At 35.9% G+C, this 21,061-nt stretch overlaps 1 protein-coding gene across 1 annotated transcript in view; it reads right to left on the reverse strand.

Moving 5' to 3' along the window:
• Positions 1–689: 689 nt before the first annotated feature.
• PIGK (phosphatidylinositol glycan anchor biosynthesis class K) overlaps positions 690–21,061 on the reverse strand; it is a 99,499-nt gene continuing 79,127 nt past the window's right edge. The window contains exon 11 of the mRNA XM_054566866.1: positions 690–4,090. Coding sequence (XP_054422841.1) covers positions 3,974–4,090 — 117 coding nt within the window. The 3' untranslated portion in view covers positions 690–3,973. The remainder of the gene's footprint in view (positions 4,091–21,061) is intronic.

Raw genomic sequence — 21,061 nt, forward strand, 5'->3', positions numbered from 1 at the left:
GCCTGCAATAAGAAAGACTGTCCATTAAATCATGCTAAAGGTATGTTTCCAACAAAGTGGATAGACCAGTGAGAGAGAAGACAGTAAGAAACTAATGTTGAAGGAAGACTGAGAACAGCCTCAACCTATTCAAGCAGGAGGAAAAAGTAGAAGAGACAAGAGGGTCTGTGGGTTGAAAATGAACAGCATCAGAAGAAGGAGTAAAGAAACTGTTACCCCAAAAAGGAATCAGTTAAACACGGGAGGGAACAGGACAGTCTTGGAGCACCAAGGCAAATGTTCTTTAAAGAGAAACCTCCGGGCCTTAGTGGAGGTTGCAAACGAGCTATGCAGAGCTCTGTCCGGCGAAGGCTAAACAGCTGCAATCTCCCTGTGTGCCAGGCATGTACAATGTGCTTTGCATTTATGACCTTGTTTAATGACCCCTAAGGGAGTGTCCCATACTGTTCCGGCCAGCTGTCCCTGAAACGTAGCGCAGTCAGAGCTGGCCCTTCCATGGTCAGAAGAGATCACTGAACACGGGTCACACTGTCCGAGCCCCGCCGCCCCCGAGACCCCGTGACTGGGTATTCCTCAGGCAAATCCGAAAGTCCTCTGAAGTCCCTGAGGCTGCAAGCAACCCAAGGAAAGAAGAATGACAGTGACCACCTTGCCACGTTTGAAGTAATTGAATGTTTAATAACTGGTTTCTCTGTCACACCTTCATCTATTCAATCCCATTATTCAAAAGTCTACACAGTTAAATCAACAACTATTTCATAGCATATTCCCAAAAAAAGTAAAATCTTTGCACCGAAAGAAAAAAAAAATTACTCCCAACATGTACTGTCCATGAATTGAAAGATTTTTATATTTACGCGGCAGGTACATGCGCAGGTGGGACAGGCGGCAACAGAACAAGACATGAGAAGCACTTTCTTTGTGATAAGTGCCCCCGGGTAGATGTGGCAATGAGGTAATGAGGCTGATTCCATAAAACAAAAATGGATAACCAACCATTTTAGCCGTACCTTGTGGTATGTTTATAAAATATTTCTTTCACAAGTTAAAACAGTATCTGTTACAGATGGATTTAATTTTGGTAAAATCAATGAAAAAAGTTCTATGTTAATGCAACATTTGTTGTAAAGATTCCAGAAACATATGAGTCAAAAATTCAAATTATGATTCCCACAGTTACTGTAACTCTGCTATACAGCATACATAATGGAAGAAATGTTAGCCACATATACCACAGTAGAAAATACTCAGTAAGCAGAAACACGCTGAGTTATGCTTGTTGAGGGAATCATCATTTTCAACTAGCTGAGGATATATAAAAATTGAAACCATAAATGCATGCATTATTTTATGTACTTCATTCAAATTTTTCTTGATCCAATTTAATCAGCTTTGCATCCAAACTACATTTGCCTTTCATAACTGCAAATGAATGTCTTCCATAATTTTAAAATCCACATCATTTGGATTCTTTTACTCGTGTTGGCTGCCTTTGCAGAATGGCATCCATATACCGTCCCTCCCCGCAAAGGTCAGGACATGTCTGCTGGGATCCATTCTTCTATATTCCTTTTCTCCCTGAAGGAAATTCATAGGGGCAGGGGAACAGAACACCAAAGAGACAAGAATCACACTGAGCAGCTTAGAAAGATAAATAAGTGCAACAGAAGAAGGGGCACTGGCACAATGCCCCTTGGCACCTTCCTAAGCAAAAATAAGAAAAATACCACTACCGTATATTTACAATTCCCAAAGTGGCTGGTTGTAACATAATTTACCTGATCCACACAACAAGACAAAAATAAGACCTTTTGGTTGTTAGCTCTTTGTGACTAAGTAGAATACATTTAAGGATGTGCTTTTATGTTATCATTTAAAGTCTAAGCCATTTAATTGCACTGAGACTATTACCCACTTACTATATGCAGAGGATGTACTTATTATATTGAAGGCAGAATATACTTTATGTAAAAAGATTACGGTTACGAGCTAAACATTTAACATATTTAAGTTTTTTACTTTAGGTATATTCTGAATTCAATAATGAAACAGAGATACACCTGCCTTTTGAAACTCCACCTGGGCAAAATTAATCCTGTGTATTATATCCAGTACCACTTTCCCCAGTTTGGTTTAAATAGAAAGGGCACCTTGCCCAACCTCAGAAGAGGAACCCTTTTATTTGCCAGCAGTCTTTACCATCAGGGCATTTTTCATTATATTCAAACTAAATTACTTTGGTTCAAGAACAGTCATATTTCCTTTACCCCTCTAAGTAGCTCCGCCCCACCACCGTGTTCATGACCTTGTGGGTTTAGAGGGTGAAATGGTTAACCTTTTTGTCTCTTAGCATGACTGCAATGAAGCTATTAGAATTTCAGTTTGTTTTCATTTATGTACAGAAGGATCCTTTTCCATATAATCAGGTAAAAGTTTTTCCTCCATCTATCTTAGTGTACCAACGATCAATGAAAATGAAGACTCAGAGCCTGGCAGAACGCCTCGATATCATTTGTTCTTACCTGGGAGATGACAGTTAATCCTCTGCTTGTAAAAAGTATGACTGACCATTTTACATATAATTAAAGGGTAATAATTAAATGCTAAAAGAAAAACAAATCCTAAAGAATATAAATTTTAGGATGCTTTATTGTAGAGGAAGAGTTGTCTTCTTAATGTTACCTGCAATTATACGACAGGCCTTGCGATGAATAAAGGTTTACACCCAAGTTCTCAGACAAAACATAAAATCCAGAAAGGTATCCCCTGGGACATGAATTGCAGGGTTGTCCCCCCTTAACTGTGAAGAAACAACATCCGGGGCGGATAGCAAAGCACACCCTGAACACTGTTGCCAGTTATTAGATAGTATGAAGATGGCTGGTAAGTGATGGAGATACTGAGCCCTTGCATGTTGCCGGAGACCAAGAAAGGGGCTTATTTGCTGCCTTATGTGACACGATACGTCAGTCAGACATTGGGGCAGGGCTAAAGCGTAAACTCTCCATCCAGTCCATCCACTTTAGGGGACTGTTTCAGGAAAGCTGTGGGTCCAGCAGAGAGCAAGGTTTACCTTAAGCAGAATTAAGAATTGACACTTTGAATATGGAAGCTGAAGCAAAAGTGACCAATTCTAGAGAATCACAGAATGAATGAATGCTTAGAAATATAAAATGATAGGGTTTGTTTCTCTTGAGCAAACAGTATGTGAATTTTCCAAAGGTCTTAAGTTTTCCATATAAACTGACAGCAAATAAGGTCCTAAAGACGGATAGTACCATAGAAAAAGAAACTGATTTTCCAAATTTACTAATAATTAAAGCTACAGAATTCCAGTAGAGACTGACAGTAAAATATTCACACAGTAAATAATGCAGCAAAGGAAAATTTTGGGAACAAGGTAAGTGGTCCAACAAAAGAACACTTAAATAAATGACGGTAGGTTCATAAGAGGGGTGCTCTGCAGCCACCCCCAAGTGTTCCGGAAGACGATCTGAGGGAGGAAAAGGGCTGATAACATACTCTAAAATGGTGTGTTCTATATAGCCTCTATTTTAGAAAAAAAAAAAAGTACATAGAAAAACAGACTGGGAGAGCATACACAGAAATACTATCAGAAGTTACCTCTGCTGATTAGAATTTAATGTCTTCCCTTTTTTTTTTTTCCTTTTCCAAATGAAAGGGGGCATTTGGGAAATTCTTATTTTCAAAAAGAGTCAATGACTATATCCTGATGTCTTTGTACCACCTTTTTAATAACACACCAAAGGAAAAACAGAAATATATTTAGTGCCATTTAGCACTTGAATTAACAATTATTTAAGTTAAAAAACAACAGTTCATCAAATTTACAGTTTCCTTATACTGTTTGCTAATTCACACAAGAGCAATGTATTTTTTAAAAAGAAAAGAAAAAAAAATTTTTATCCACAGTTGTAGTCTTCCATGCAGTCTTCTTTACACATCACCACGTCTAGAAAATGAACTTCATGTGCTTGATTCCGTAAGTTTTGAAGAAAACCATGATAATGAGTGCCCACAAACCCAGAATAAAACCCCCGGGAGGATGCCAGTCTTTCGGCTTTGGTTTCTGCAAAACAAGGATGACATGGTAAATTTAACAAGGGGTAAATAATTCAACAAAGGGCAAAGCAAGACTGATGGAAAATAGAAATTTAACAAGTTGTGTTTCAAGGGGGAGTAATTTAGCTAAACTGTCTTAGAACAGTACAATGGTAAAGACCTTAAACAAGATAAATATCTCTAAGTGGCTCTTACAAATATCAGTTTCAAATGATATTTTGTTCCTCAAAAGGCCTACCCTACCCAATCATCTCTCTCCAAACAAGCTATTCATTAGCCTAACAGTCCTCACTTTGAATTTACATGTTCATTAGTTTGTTGGTTTAATCTGTCTTTCCTCTGTGAAGGGCATCTCATTGTACTCCCCACACCCGCCTGCACAGGGCCTGGCATGTAGGAAACATTTATACGGTATACCGGGTACATCAGTAGATAAACAAAAGCTGCCCGATTCCATTTACTCTGATATTCAACAAATACTTGTTTGGGGCCACTGTCTTCGATCATGTTACTCCCTGGGGTAGAATGTTCCTTATTCCACGATGCCTATTGAAAACTCGCTCACTCAAATGCCAACTCCTCCAGATTTTCCCAGCTGATATATTCTGTTCTTTGATTCTGTAGCTCCTTCTACTTTTACTCCTATTTACTATTATAATTACTTTTATTGCTTATCTCCCTGCAAACTTTCAGGGGTCAAATTCTGGCTGAGCACATTTTGCACGCCCTTCTCCATTCCCGATGCCTTGACACTGAGCCAAGTGTCTTGTATGTTTCCTTGCCCAGCAAGGAACGGCAAACCAGTCTTCCCCCTTCGGTTGTCATTTCAGCAGTTACATTATGGCCCTGGCATTGGAGGTCTGTCACTATGATCTCTTTATGAGTTCTACTGCCTGAATTAGTAGCTATGATTATAAGGATAGTTATGATGAGAATCACATTTTAGAGTAGACTAGAGTGAAGAGAAACTGTAACATGACGTTTGCTTCAGTCATCATGTAAACTAGATCTAAGAAAGGTTCATAAATCTCTTTGCTGAATCCACATCTTAGTTTGGCTCGCCCTTACATAACCAGGCCCCGATGCTCTTCACTCAGCCTTAGCTAATCGCTGTAACTTTCAGGTGGTGTTTAAAGCAAGTCATATTGAAAATAAAAAAGGTGAACAACATTTAAGTTCTATGATTTATTAGAGATTACTTAAATAACATTGAAATTATTTAAATAATAAAAATCTTATTTTTGCAGCTGTAGAAACTCAAGTTACTTGTCAATGAGATGAATTTTCTGTGTTATAATTTCACCATTTGATTTTAAATGGAGTAGCCAGAAACAGTTGCCAGAGATAAGGTGACTCTAGTGTCTTTGGAAGTAACTCCCAAAGATTGGATAGCTATTTTGATCTGTTATTCCAAAGACAGGCTCGGAGAATTCGGGAGGCACTGCTTCCGGCCTCCAACGAGATGTGCCCCACATTTGCTCCACTGATGCCCAGGAGAGGAGCGGGAAGAGAAGCAAAGTGCTAGAGCTGTGGTTTCCCAGCAGCAGACTTTTGAAAGTAACAATGGAGGACTAACAAACATGTAACTGCTTCAAAATTATAATGAAAGGGTGTGTGTGTGTGTGTATATATATATATACACACACATATATATATATCACATTGTAACTTGAACAAGCTAACAAAAGCAACAAATCTCAGCCTTTTAAAACTGCCTGCAGTTGCTATTTTTTATTGTATATCCATGACATACTTTTGATGAACAAAAATTGGAAAATGAATTATTAATTAATTACTGCTTGGACTCTTGGCTTAACATGGCATCTAAGTAGAATACCCAGTGCAACCTCTCCCATCTTCTCTGGAAAACACGAAAGCCCGGAAAAAGACATCAGAAAATGACACAAAAAAATTAATTTAACCTCTAAGGATAAAACATAGACACTTTCATTATCTGAACGTCCTAGAAACCAGGTCTAGAAACAAATTAATGTTGGCCCAGTTTTATGATGAGTACACAAGAGGCAAAGTACCACTCTGCTCTGTGAAACAACAATTCTGTCAGCTCATTCCCTTTTTCTCCCTGTAGTTTAAAGACCATGTCAGAGGCACAGGGCTAGTAATGTTGGTTCACTACATCTGAGAAGCTTCGATATGCACATGAGAAGGTCTGCAGAGAAGGCAAAATACAGGGAAAAAACTCTTTTAGTAGTGCATGTTAAGAAATGTGGTTTTTTTCATATACTTCATCTTTTTGAAGTGCCCCCAAATCAGGTATATGTAGCATCATAGATGATCCTAGTTTAGTTTAGCAAAACCACATTTGATGCCTGCCTGCCAGTCACTGGGAAAAATGTGACCAACCACCTATACTTCAAATGTAGATCTGAGAACGCTGTTCAAATCTAAGTAGACAGTGAGAAGGATCCCAATGCTCTGCTGGCAAACACCAAAAAGTGTTCTAAGAAAGAGGAAAAAACAAAATGAAATCCATGAGTAAAAATACTCTCACATTGAGTAAGAAATATTCTGAAGATACAGAGAACATATCACTGAATAAGATTTAATAAGGAAGTAAAATATAATTTTAGAAAAATTTTATTTGGCATGGGCTTGAATAAAGATGCGCAAGGAACTCCCCAAAATTTAAGTGGTATAAAGACAAAAATAATTCAAGACACAAGAACAACAGGCTAGATAAAAGGGAGCTGGATCACATAAATTTTATAATAGCAAAATATACTGATGAAAACGGTAAGTGCCCTAAACACATCTTTGAGTCCTTCATTCATCTAACTGTGATAGACTGAGAGCAAAAAATGACTCTAATTCTCCCACTTCCTGTGTCCATACCCTTTTACAATACACTGCTTTACAGAGCTCTCATCGAGAGGTGGAATCTCTATACTTACTCCTTGAATCAGCTGACCGTGTGATATCTTTCGGCCAACAGAACACACACAACAGTGTCCTACTTCTAAATCTAGCCTCAAGAGGCTTGGGTTCCTTCAGCTCTGTCTCTCAGACCTCTGCAACCACCACGGCAAAAAAATCTAAGCAAGGCTTCTGGGGAAAAGATGCCATGTGACAAAGAGGTCAGGTCTCCCAGCCACCAACGAGCCAACGCCCAGAAGTAGAAACACCCAACCAATCTAGGGTTGACCACAGATTCATGAGCTCAGACCATGTTCTCATGGGCTGAGAACAGAATTGCCCAGAATTCAGACTAAATTGCCAACCTGTAGAATTATGAGCTAAATAAATGACTGATGTTTAGAGCCGCTAAGTTTTGGAGTGATTTGTTATGCATCAAAAGCTATGGAATACATCCACTGAAGTGACAATGTGGAAGGAAAAACCCTGAAACTTGATTTTCATAAGAAATTTAAGTTCCCATCTACACACTTGTAGCTTCATGTTTCTGCAACAGTGGTGTAAATAAGAACAGAGTGAAGGGCAGCTAATCAACCCCTTGTCCACAATGAACTTCGTTCAGGTTGGGGAGGTCTGTCAAGATAATCCCCTCTGACCCTCATAGAATGAGAAATCCATCCCCATTAACTCATCTGAGCTAAATTTCATAAAGGAGGAATTTCAACAACCACTTGTTGCATCTGAACAGGATCTACAGCCAGCCTCTGTTAAAGCTATCCAGGAAAAATACAGCTATACTGTCTCCTAGAGGTAAATTTCACAAATGTGCTTTGCCACCCACCGCCCTCACCCTAAGGGAACTGCGGGGAAGCTCGCTTCTAGCTCTCTGGTCCAGCCTCCCTTGAAGCAGACTGACTTCACTTGTCACCATGCCAGGAACTGTTCTCACAGAAATGAAGTAGGAGAATCTAGAGACTAACTCCCTTAGCTTCCCCCTAGCCCTCCTCCTCTGCAATCTAGATCTGAGGTCTAGCTCAATTTGGAGTCAGCAATTAGTGTTAATCAGACGTTGTCCCCTTCTGGAGAAACGAACATCTCCCAGGATCTCGATGCACCTTACCCAAGGTAAATTTGCAAAGCAATTATTCTCATCTAGGATAATTAAAAATGAGTTGTTTTCAACTGTGATTTTATTTTTAATGGAAAGTGAAATGTGCTTTTTCCTTAACGATGACTTAATTTTTCTGTGATAAGAACAACCGAATATCCACTTTTAACATTATTAATATCAGTCTGGAATTTCTGGCCAATTCAGACATAACATTTAGGAAGGAGAAGTAAATTTTCATTATTTGCAGATAGTTTGATTAGTCATCAGCCAACTCTACAAAATCAAAATTATTGTGAATAAAGAGCTCAGATATGAGATAAACATATTTTAGAAATATACTTCCAATATGCCAGTAAAAACAAGTCAGAAAATAGAATCGAAAAAAATTACATTCACAACAGTAATGAGAAACATTAAATAACTAGGAATACCAATAGCATGGGATGTAAGGTAAACAATTTATATATAGGGAGCGGTAAGCAGTCCTAAATATCAAAAATAATATGATAAAGCTAATTTATAATGTTGTTCTGATGCAAAAACACCAGTGCAACAGAAAAGAAAGTAGGTAATCAGCCCAGTATCCAAGAATTTAGTATACAATAAAAACTATTACAAGTCAACAGGCAAGGGAATATTCTTACTGGTGCACTAACAATGTATTAACATTTGAAAAAAACTCAGTTCTGTTTCTAACCCAACACTATAAATCAAAATACACTAACATGATTTAGAATTAGGTGGAGAAATATTAGACTATTAGATGGAAAAAAACTGTTTAAATTACTTTTGTACAGTGGCACGTAGGGACACATCACAATGGAAGCCATGTTAATCTTACAGGTGGAGAGCAGTTAAAAAGGAGCTCATGTGGAGGGTACAGCACATGAGTCCCAGGGCCAAGAAGCTGAGGGGACTGTCAGGTGGGTGGCTACTCAGGAAGGACTTGGAAGAGCTGGCTATGGTGGTGAGAAAAGCCAGGCATCGGGAAAGGGTCATGTCCCAGACTTGCTGGAGGAGGAATGTGATAAAAGCTGCCTCCAAGAGGGTGGAGATTTGCATCTGCTTTGATTACTGCAGAAGCCACAGGACCCTGTCGCTTAGGAAATCCTGTTGAAAGAAGTAGCAAGTTTAGGGGTAGTGAGCATCAGGCCAGGAACAGCCATTCTGTGAATGTCCAGCTGTGTGTTGGGACTTGACACAGAAGCCTCTGAGAGCTGAGCCAGTGACCAACCACAGGTGAATGGGGGGAAAAGATATAAAACATAGGAAAATCTGCACAGTAAAGGGCGATACAGAAGTTTAAAGGCAATGAATAAAGATAAGAAGGAAAAGGTAAAGAGATTTTTTAATAAAAACTTCTGAAAAATCTGCATTTTGCAAAGTGTATAAATCAAAAGGTAAATAAATAGGATAATATGACAGAAAAAGGGGATGAATTCAGTACATTAAGATATCCCAAAAATCAGTAACACAAAACATTTCCTGTCAAAAAATTGGACAGGAAAATTAAATTTTTCAGAAAAGAATAATTACAAGTGGCTAACTACATTAGAAAAAATTCAATTTTCTTGATCTTAAAAACAAATTTAAAATGACATATTATTTCTTCCTCTTAAAATTAAACTAGTAAATGTTAATAAGGTTGGTCTACTTTTCAGGAAACTAATTTATTACCATTTTCAGAGGTCTTTAAAATGTTTTTATGTTTATGTTTTCTTTTTTTAATAAATTTTTATTTATTTTTTTATTTTTTTTAAATTTTTTTTATGTTTATATTTTCATTTCAGAGACCTGTTGTACCCCTAGCTAGGATCTCTATATTAAGAAACTCAAAAATAGTGACAAAGATTTCACACAAAGGTTTTCTTCCATGTTACTTCATTATAGAAAAACACAAAATAATCTATATAAATAATGAGAAATATTGTATTTCCACACAATTAGTCATAAAAACATTTTCAAACAATTTTAGTGATTTGGGAAAATACTGTGTAATAATTAGAAAATAAAAGCAACATGTAAACTAAGTATTAAAATATGATCTTTTTTTAATCCTCATCCTAGGACATTTTTTTCATTGCTTTTTTAAGAAAGAGAGAAATATCGATACGAGAGCGAAGCATCTATTAGTTGCCTCTTGTACACAACTGGATTGGGAATCTCAGTGTCTTGACTGGCGATCAAACCCTCAAACTTGCAAACCCGCAACCCAGTGTGCAATCTGACTGGGAATCAAACCCACAAACTTCCAGTTACAGAACAACATTCCAACCACCTGAGCCATACTGGCCAAGGCTGATATTTATTTCTATAAATATTCAAATGAAGAAAATATACTAAAGTCTTAATAGTATTTCTCTGGGAGAAGCAGGATTAGAGGTAATTTTAATCTCTTCTCTCTATACGTAGCAATATTTTTAAAAATGTTTTCTACAATGGATTATGAATGTCTTTATTTTGGGGGGAGGGGAATTTACAGGAAAAACTTGTTTTAAAAGAGACCTCCTAGAAAAATCTTCAAATATTCATTTTTTCCAAATTAGAGAGCTATGGCAAATATTGTTTAGTACTTGACATCTTACTTTAAGAAAAGGTAATAAGTAGCATGACAGGAACATAATATACTAAAGTGCTTTTTCAGTATATATTTAATGATATTCCTGGAGTACAATAATATTGCTATTTTTAAAACAACTATAGGTAATATTTTAGACAATCTAAAATGATTTTACTTATAATTCAGTGACAGATTTGTATAATTAATATTGCATTTTGTACTACAGCTGAATTTGAGGTAAGTTCATATTTAATTATAGCTTCTATTTTAATTTGTGTCCACATTAGAGCTTCTCATAAAATGATTTTGTGTAGTTGTCTACTGACTGCTATTAAATACACTTCTTTTTTAACCTTTCACAGTAACAGCTATAATACAAAGGTGAAAAACATACTTAAACACTGCAATGTGTCATAAGCAAACACTTAAAAAGCTTAAGGGCTACATATTATTTAAATGCCTAATATTTCAAATTAAAAAGATAGGTAGCTAGGCAACGCGGCACTGCCACTTGTGAACAGTATTCAGTCTCCCCTTTCATGTTGCTAGGACAACAGTACCACTGAACTTCAAAACTGTTAACAGCACAGATCTAAGTATTAAAATTAAGCAAAAAGAGAAAACTAGGATTTTTATAATTGTACATGTTTATTGGCAAGCAAATGAAAAATCTCCAAGATTTCAATGGGATCCTTTTCTTAAGATATAATGAGCATATCACTTCAGTTAAACTATATTTTAAGAAATGAAAAAAAAATCCACTAAGGTTACAATGATAATTACTTTAGAAAATAGCTGTTTTCAACTGTTTCGTAAGTGGTAGTATATTTGTATATTTAGTCTACATCCTCTCTTTAAAATTTGTACTCTTCAAATTGTTTTTATTCAATTTATTGGGTTGACATTGGTTAGTAAAATTAAACAGATTTCAGGTATCCATCATCTATATATTATATTGTGTGTTCATTCCTCTCAAGTCAAGTCTCCTTCCATCACTGTTTATCCCTCCTTTACCTTCTTCTACTTCCCCCTACTCCCCATCCCTCTGGTAATCACCATACTGTTGTCTGTGTCTATGAGGTTTTTTTTGTCTTTGCTTAATTCCTCACCTCTTTAACCCAGTCCGCAACCCTCTGCCCCTCTGACAGTTGTCCATCTGTTCTCTGTATCTACAAGTCTGTTTCTATTTTGTTAAATTTATTTTGTTCATTAGATTCCACATAGAAGTGAAATAATATGGTACTTGTCTTCTCCAAATTATATTAATATAAATCAATGCGTGGTCAGCAGAATTCTAAGACAGCCCCCAGCATGTCCTCTCCCTGGTGCATACATCCTATAAAAAAGTCCCTCCCCCACAAGTATGGATAGAACCTGTGCATATGATACGGTACCACTCCTGTGATTAGGTTACATTATATAGCAAAGATGAAGGGATTCTGAAGACGTATCGAAGGTCCCTATCATCAGTTGACTTTTAGCTAACCAAAAGGGAGATTACTTGGGCACAGGCCTTGACCTAATCAGGTGAGGCCTTTAAAAGAGGGTCTAGATATCAGAGACAGAAGTCATAGAGATAGATACGCTAGAAGCAGGCAGGATGCTCTGTTCTTGTGAACCACAGGAACAAATGGCAAGCTGCCTCTAGGAGCTGAGAGCCTCCGTTAGTCCACGACAGGAGAAACTGATTCCTGCCAATAACCAGAAAGCTTGCAACAGGACCCTGTGCTGAAGATGAGACCTGGCTGACACCTAGTTGAAACTTTGTTGGACCTTAAGCACAGGGCTAAACTAAGCTGGATCCAGGCTCCTGAACCATGAAAACTGTGAGATAATAAACGCTTTTAAATCACTAAATTGGTATGTTACACAATTACACAGCAAAAGAAAACAAACAAAACTTGAAACTATTCATTACATCTGATAATTATTATTCGGATTCCTTGGGGATAACAATTAATTAAGATATTAACTAAATACGTTTTTAAAAAGTAAATAGAATAAATTATTCTAGTCTAATTTCTCCTGCTCTTCCAATCTATTCTCTAAGACCCTGATTCAAATATCACCTCCAGGTGAAGCCTGTTCTTATGTCTTGGTAAGAATCTCTTCTTCTCTGGGTACCAATGATACTCAGTTTATATCTTACACTACAGTTAATTTATGAGTGTGGTTCTACTACACTTTGGTCTATTTGTGATATCTTGCCCATTTCTGCACCTTGTCAAGGTCGCAAGCTTTGAATAGAGCAATCAACTTCTTACATATTATTTTCCTCTTGAAAATAAGAAGTGTAAAATAGTCTAATACAAATATTAAATACTAATTTACTAGTTAATGCTCTTGGTTTTATGACTTAAGGAAAAAATAATTTCACTCATCAAATAATGCAATCCACTTGAAGAACCCCTAGAAACATAGTAACCCACTGTCCCCACAAATAAATGGTAAAGCTTCATTTATAAATAGTATCTATCTGTGTATGTTCGGAGGTAATCAGGGTTCTGCTTCTGCCAATGTAGGATTAAAAACTATAGCAATTGTTCGGGCCAGGGGCGCTCAGGTGACTGGAGCTTAATTCCATACACCAAAAGGTTGCAGGTTCGATTCCTGGTCAGAGCACATACCTAGGCTGAGGATTTGGTCCCCAGTCAGGACATGTACAGGAGGCTACCAATCGATGTTTCTCTTTTTCTCACTCTCAAGTCAATAAACATAGCCTAAAGGGAGGATTTTTAAAAAATTAAATACTACAGGAATTATCTGCCCATTCTGAACAGCTAGAAAATCATATAAAAGGGAAGAAACAATGGTTTACAGATTTTGGACAATTTGCTGCAGTTTTCTGGTCCTCAAAGGCATAGAAACAAATACGACGAAATAAATCCTTTAACTGCCCAAACGTATCGCCTGAGGGCAGTTTCCAAACTTTAAGCACAAGGAGCAGGACCCAAACAGAGCAGGACAGTCTTGCTGAGTCGAGGAGACACAGATTAAAATTCCGGAAGGTTGAGGTGGCTGGCATTTGCAGCACAGAACTACTTGAGAGGAGGGAGCTGAACAGAGACAGAGCTCTAGAGGTTTCCAGAGGTTGTCCTTGAATTTTTGGCAAAGTTCTAATCTGTGCATGCATACCAAGGAGCTGGTAGAGGGACACAAAACAAAATACCAAAAGCAATAGGCCAAACAATCCTCAGTATTCATGACTTGCAGAGCAACAGGTTACAATTTATAGTGAGGCTAAATCACAATAAACCAGAGACAGTAGGGCTTTCTCAAATAACAAAACAAAACTAATTAAGTAAACAAACAAACAAACAAACAAATAAATAATCTGCTTTGGATCCACCTACAACAACCTAAAAGCAATCATAAAGAGATCAAACTGATTCTGGAACAAAATACAATTGCTATATGAATAAAACAAAAATCCAAAATGTAGTTGCCAACAAAAAAAATTTAAATATATAGGATCCAATAAAAGAAAAAGAAAAAGAAACAGGCATAGAAAGAAGGAAAATACGACCAATAGCCAGGAGAAAAATCAATCAATTGAAACTGACCCATAAATTAAAAAGATGATGGATTTAGTAGACAGAGCCCTTTGGACAGCTATAATATAGTGATGTAAAGGAAAACACGAACATATGACCAGAGAAATAGAGTATATAAATAAATCTTATATAGGATTTCTAGAAAAAAAATATACAAAATGAAAAAAAATACATTGGATGGACTTGAGAGCAGATTAGACACCACAGAAGAAACAGCAGAGAACTTTTATGATAGCAAAAGAAATTACTCAAAATGAAGCACAGACAGAAAAAGAGCAGGGAGAAGAGTCAGCAGAGCCTAAGGGAGCTGTGGCACCATACCAGTCACATCTGTGCACCGGAATCCCAAGTGGGGAGGGAGAAAATTATCTAAAACAAATAATGACTAAAGTTTTTCCATCTTTTATAAAAATTATAAACCACTGAATCCCCAAAGCGAAACAAGTGTTAAGAAACAGAGAAAACCACACAAAGGAACATCATAATCAAAATGCTAAATACCAATGATAAAAATAACATCTTAAAAGCATTCAGATAACGAGAGATTTGTTCTCACAGAGCACTGGTTAGCAACTACCACATGGAAGCCAGCTGCACAATTTTATAAGCAAAGTTTGACTAGAACACAGCCAGTCATAAGCAACATAAACTATCCATTATGTACGCTCTACTGCTGCTATCACACTGCACCAAAGATGAGTAGTTGCAACAAAGGCCACATGACCCACAAGCCTAAAATATTTACTATTTGGCCATTTAAGAAAGTGTAGACCTCTTCTACAGAGAAACAAAGATAAGAATAATTAAAGAGTCACTGTCTGAAACCACAGAGGCTAGAAGACAGTGAAAAGATATCTTTAAAGTACTGAAAGAAATCCACTGTTAACTGGAATTCTATGGAAAATGTACAAAGTGCAAAAAAAAAATCTTTCAAGGATGAAGGTGAAATAAAAACCTCTTTCAGTAACACAAAAACTTCAAGAATTCAACAGGCAAGAACTACAGCATACCTATACTACAAGGTAGTACACCAAAAACCTATTCTACAAAGTATACCTATAGCAGACCTATACTACAAGAAATGTTAAGCTCTTCAGTCAGAAGGAAAATTATATCAGATGAAATGCAGACTTATACAAATAAATGAGGAGAGAAAAATGGTAAGTATGTATGTAAACAAAACATTTCTCCTCATTTTAAAATTACAAGATAATTGTTTTAAGCAAAAATGATAATAATGTATTGTGAGGTTTGTGAACTTATGTACAATCAAAGCATGTAACAACAATAGCACTAAGGATAGAAGAGACATACAGGGAATATATCATTATAAACTTCTAATGTTATATATGAAAAATATAATATTATTTTAAGTAGACTGTTTAAAGATGTTTATGATAAATCCTAGAGCAACAGCAGCAACAAAGTAGATTCACTAATAAACTAAAAGTGGAGATAAAATGAGATAATTCAAAATATTAAATGCCAAAGGCAGAAAAAGAAACTAAAAACAGATGAAATAGAAAACTAATAGCAATATGGTAGATTTAAAACCAAACAGATTTAATTTATTGGAATACTGACAATTACATGAAGTGAAAGGATTTTAACATTCCACCTAAAAGGCAGAGATTGTCAGGATGAATAAAAACAGAAAAAATTCAATGATATTCTGCCTGTAAGAAACCTGTTTGAAATTAAGACACAGAAAAATTAAAAGTAAGCAAATGGAAAAAGATACACCTCTCCACGGAAAAAGAAGGCCAGGCAGGCTATATTAATTTCAGAATAAAGTAAACTTTAGAACAGGGAATATTATAGAGGTAAAAAGTAACTTAATAGTGACAAAGGGACTGACTCATCAAAGAAATATTCTAGATGTGTATTAATTACTTAAACAGAGCTTTAAATACACAAAACAAAAACTGACAGAACTGAAAGGAAAATTTATAATTGCATATTTCAGCACGATCTCAAAATAAATAGGTGAAATGTCAGTAAGAATATACAAAACTTGAACATTAACAAATCTGATATAACTGACATTTATTTCTTTCTACCCAATAACAACAGCAATAAATTCTTTGCAGGGACACCGTAACAGACTAAATTGTGGTCTATAACACAAGTCTCAATAAATTTAGGACCAAAATCACACAGAACATTCCATACTATAGAATTAAACTAAAAGTCAGTAACAGGAAAGATACTTAGAAAATTGCCCAAACTGAAAATTAAGCAATACATTTCTAAATAACCAAAAAAGAAATCACATAGGAAATTGGAAAATATCTTGAATTGAATTAAAATGAAAATAAATTTCAAAATATGTGGATGAACATAAGACATGCTTGCAATATGTATACCTTTAAATGCTTGTATAAGAAAAGACATTTCTAAAATCAATGATATAAAATTCCACCTGAAAAAAACTAGAAAAAGAAAGCAAATGAAACCCAAAGTAAGCAAAAAAAAGAAAAGAAAAAAGTAAAATTCAATAAAAGGAAAAAGGAGAAAAATATCGACAACCAAAAACCTCCTCTTTGAAAGTTCAATACTAATATTTTTTAATAAATAAGAGAAAATGAAAGAGGAAATACACTAAGTTATACATTCAAAAGATAATAATAGGATAAAAATTAACTTTATGGCAATAAATTTTATAATTTATGCCTTGAAAGTTTAAGCCACAAAGTAAAAAAGACATATTTCTGCAGAGTCTACAAAAATATCCACATCCCTAACGTAGTTTGGAAAGGAGGAGAGACTCAGTCCAGAAAGGGGAAAGGGACTTTCAGTCAGAATGTGAGAACTGATAAAAAATGCCTAAGAAAGAACCTAAGAGTCAAGCAGAAACTGCAGACAATAACAGTGCCTAATATTTTCTAAATGTTTATTATTGCCACACATTATTTTAAGAATTTCAAATGTGTTAAACTCATTGCCTTTAACATAGCTAATATTATTATACCATTTTGCAGATGAGGAAAATTAATAATTGTTACAAAAACTACTACTACTACTACCCATAATCATGATTCTCATCAATGGAGTGCTGAACAAAAACTCCACTCAACAGTAAGAACTTCATATACATTATCTAATGTATACATTATACATAATTTAATTCTTACAACATTGTGACATAGTTCTTACCATCTTATTTTAAATATTGGAAAACTACGTGATTTTTTTAGGATTGAAACAAGGTTTAGTTTGATTTCCAAGTCAGTGCTCTTAACCACTATACAATGCAACTGAACTGCAGAATTCCTTCGTGGGCATGGGTCCAGACGGCTCCTCCTCCAGGCAACGCCCCTCACAGGTACTGTGGGACAACTAAAATATGCCTCACAGGTATTGTGGGACAAATAAAATAAGCACAAGACCAGTAAGCACGTATTGGATACAGTTGGTGTTATGATCTGTGTGTAAAACGAGGGAAGACGGGTTTGGAATAGCAGAGAAGAGGCCTGGGAGTGTGAGGCGTTGGCTCTCCTTCCCATTCGGGGTCAAGGAGCTAACGCAGCATTCGCGAACGCATCTTTGTTCTCAGGCTCCGCTCTAACTGGCACACAGAGACAGGCATGACGGACTGGAGCGGAGAGGTCTTTGTAATCATATGCAAATTTCATAATTTAAAGCAAGAAATATTTCCATACATGTGTTCTATTTTTGTCTACACATAAATGGCAACCCTAAAAACTATGATTTACCTTTTTTGTAATCCATGTAGCAGAAGATATTTTAAGTGCATAACAACAGATATATGGATAATATCTCATCATTTTCTGCACTTTTAATGTGTATATATCTATTTCCTATACATGAAAGTTACACTTAAAACATGTTTTCCTAATAGGTTGACAGATGTTTTCAAAATTCAGAAACGCTATTTTATTTTAAATCTAGAAGAATCCCTGTGTACTGTATTATTATTCTCAATTTTTTCTAGATTTTTCATCAATAATAAATTCACCAAATATTTCCTGAATGCCTGCTATGTTCAAGCCATTTTAACATGAATATGGTTATTCTTCCTTATAAAGTAAAAATGTATACAAACATAGCTTCTTTTGTATTTATATTCATAGGTCATGAAAAAGACTATTCCCAATTCACACTTGTACAGAAAAGTAGGCAAATTCTTACTTCCTAAATAAAATTAAGGTATATGTAAGTTTTATAAATCAGTAATGTTCATAAATATTGATGATGATGATGAAGAAATGATTTCAAGGAATTAGAACAGGGGTCTTTTTTCCTTTCTCCGCAAAAAGGCATAATAAATATTTTACGCTTCACAGGCCATACAATCCCTGTAGCAAGTACTCAACTCTGCCTCCTCAACTACACCTGGCAGTACTTAATTAGCCATAAACAATATGTAAACAAATGGAGTTGGCTGTGTTCTGATAAAATTTTATTTACAGAAACAGGTAGCAGGCTGGATTTGATCCATGGCCCGTTGTTTGTCAACCCATGCTGTAGAGAACTGCTGTTGAATGAGTTCAGAATATGCCACCCTAAATATGCCCTTGATTATTTTGAACTGAAGGTGCTTGAGAAATAGCATATGCAGGAAGAGTTCTTTGACCTCTACCTTTCTACCTAAAAGTAGATCATAAAATTTCCTATGAGAAAGGTGCCTTCACTGTACCAAAAAGAGAAGAACATTCTTATCACCAGAATCTGGAAGCCAACACCAAAATGAATCTATTCAAACCAACCTATTGAAATAAACCTCATCTTCCATTAGTTTTCCACATTCATTTCCTAGTCATTTCCCACAATTCACTGCCCCTAACCCTTGTCCCGCCCCTTTGTCCTGTCATTTCTCCACAAACTCACTGTTTCTTTATTAAAGTACATAAGCTCTCAGTCCTAATTGCTTCTTTGAGTTTTCATTTTCCTTACGGAGACACCCTGTACATATAAAAACATTAAATAAAATGTGTACGTTTTTCTCCTATTAATCTGTCTTCATGTCAGTTTAATTTTCAGGCCCAGCCATAAAAGCTAAGAGAGTAGAAGGAAGATTTTTCTCCCGTAACCATATAGTGATTTTCTTTTAGCCTGTTTATATTGACAAATATATATATGTATATGTGTATATACATATATGAATAAAGCACATACTCAAAAGAAGATAAAATGGTGTATTAAACCTCTAATAACTTCACAGCGCATATCAGCTTATTAAAGATAACCACAAGCCCTACAGTAAAGAAACATATATAATTTGTGTTTAGGCATTTCATTAACTTACACTATAAAGCCCTTTTCAACTTATTAACTGTTAACATCCTGTAGAACTAGTGTTTCAGGTGAATATACTAGGGAAAACTCAGAGTTAAGCAAATGTAAATCCTGTGGCTACAAATATGAATATAAATTTAAATTATACAGTAGAAATATGATATATAAACAAAATTGGATATGTGGAATCTAAAGAACAAAATATACGAACACGCAAAATAGAAACAGACTCACAGGTGCAGAGAAAAGACTGATGGTTGCCAGAGGGGTGGGAGCGTTGGGCTGGCAAGTTGAAAACGTGAAGGAATTAAGAAGGGCTAATTGGTGGGTATAAAACAGTCACAAGGATGTGGAGTGCAGCACAGGGGGTATGGTTAATAATACTGTAATAACTGTGTATGGTGCCAGGTGGGTACTGGAAATAGGCGAATCGCTATGTAAAGCATATGATTGTCTGGCCACTGTGCTAAACACCTGAAACATACAAAGTAGTGTTGAATATAAGCTGATTGAAACATGAAAATTTTTAAAAATAAAATAAACAGGTAAAAGTTTTTAAAGAAGAAATTGGGTATTTGGTGCACAGATTCCTTTTATCGGCTTGTTTGCTTGCTATTTGTATCTTTGACATAAACACAATGAAACAAGTGCATACTCTCAAAACTTTCAATTATTCAAGTATACCACTAGTTGCATTCCTGTTAAATAAAATTTTCTACATGTATTCCCAATTTTACCAATCAGTGGCATGGATCAATGGATTAGTCACCCAATCAAAATTAATGGTTATAGGGAAAGGTCTAAGTGTTGATTTATTCTCTCCTCCCATTAGTCAGTGATTCCTGCTGTTTCTTTACTTTAACTCATTCTCTGCCCCAGTAATAAACTGTGCTCTGAAATACATTATCCTAAGTTGCAGGGGGGGATGGTGGAAGAGGAGAAGAAGAGGGAGTGGACATTTGCCCAGAGCCAAACTTTGCTGAGTATTGGGATGCGCCTGGTGTTCTATATATTAGATTATCTTGTAAAAATTCTTCATTAAAGGTATTATTAATCTTATTTTATATCTGAAGAACTAGACCATAAGAGGTAAGTAAATTGTCCTAGGTAACAAAACAATTAATTAGCAAGCCTTGGTTTGAGCCTAGTCCTGACTCATTCCAAAGACCGCACTTTCCACTGTATCTATAGTGTCATCCTTAAAACAGAATCTTGGATAACTGAGAAAAGTAACAGCCTTTCAAATTTCTGATGATGATTAGCAGACAGAACCAGGATTGGACTTGTTTTAGGTAGCCTTCATTGCTAGAACTAAAATGAAGGGGCAGAAAATATGATGCACTGTTTTCGATTAGACATAAAATTTTCCGAACAGTAGTTCAAAGAACGGGTTGCTGTAAGGGGCAGGAGAAAACTTGTCTAGCAACTGTCCTTTACTGAACAACCGTTTGGTGGGATGCAATCTAAGAGATGTAGGAATTGGATGGATTTTTTAAAAAGTCTAGAAGATCTTCTAACATCGAGATAATATGATTCTACAAAAGCAGTGAGAAATCAGTAAACGCTTACATTATTTTTTTTATTTCAAGACAGTAGGCAAATTTTCTCGGTCTGATATGA

Source organism: Pteronotus mesoamericanus, unplaced genomic scaffold (genome assembly GCF_021234165.1).
Source record: "Pteronotus mesoamericanus isolate MK-2021 breed Mesoamerican mustached bat unplaced genomic scaffold, CSHL_Meso_final contig_181, whole genome shotgun sequence".
Classification (NCBI taxonomy): Eukaryota; Metazoa; Chordata; class Mammalia; order Chiroptera; family Mormoopidae; genus Pteronotus; species Pteronotus mesoamericanus.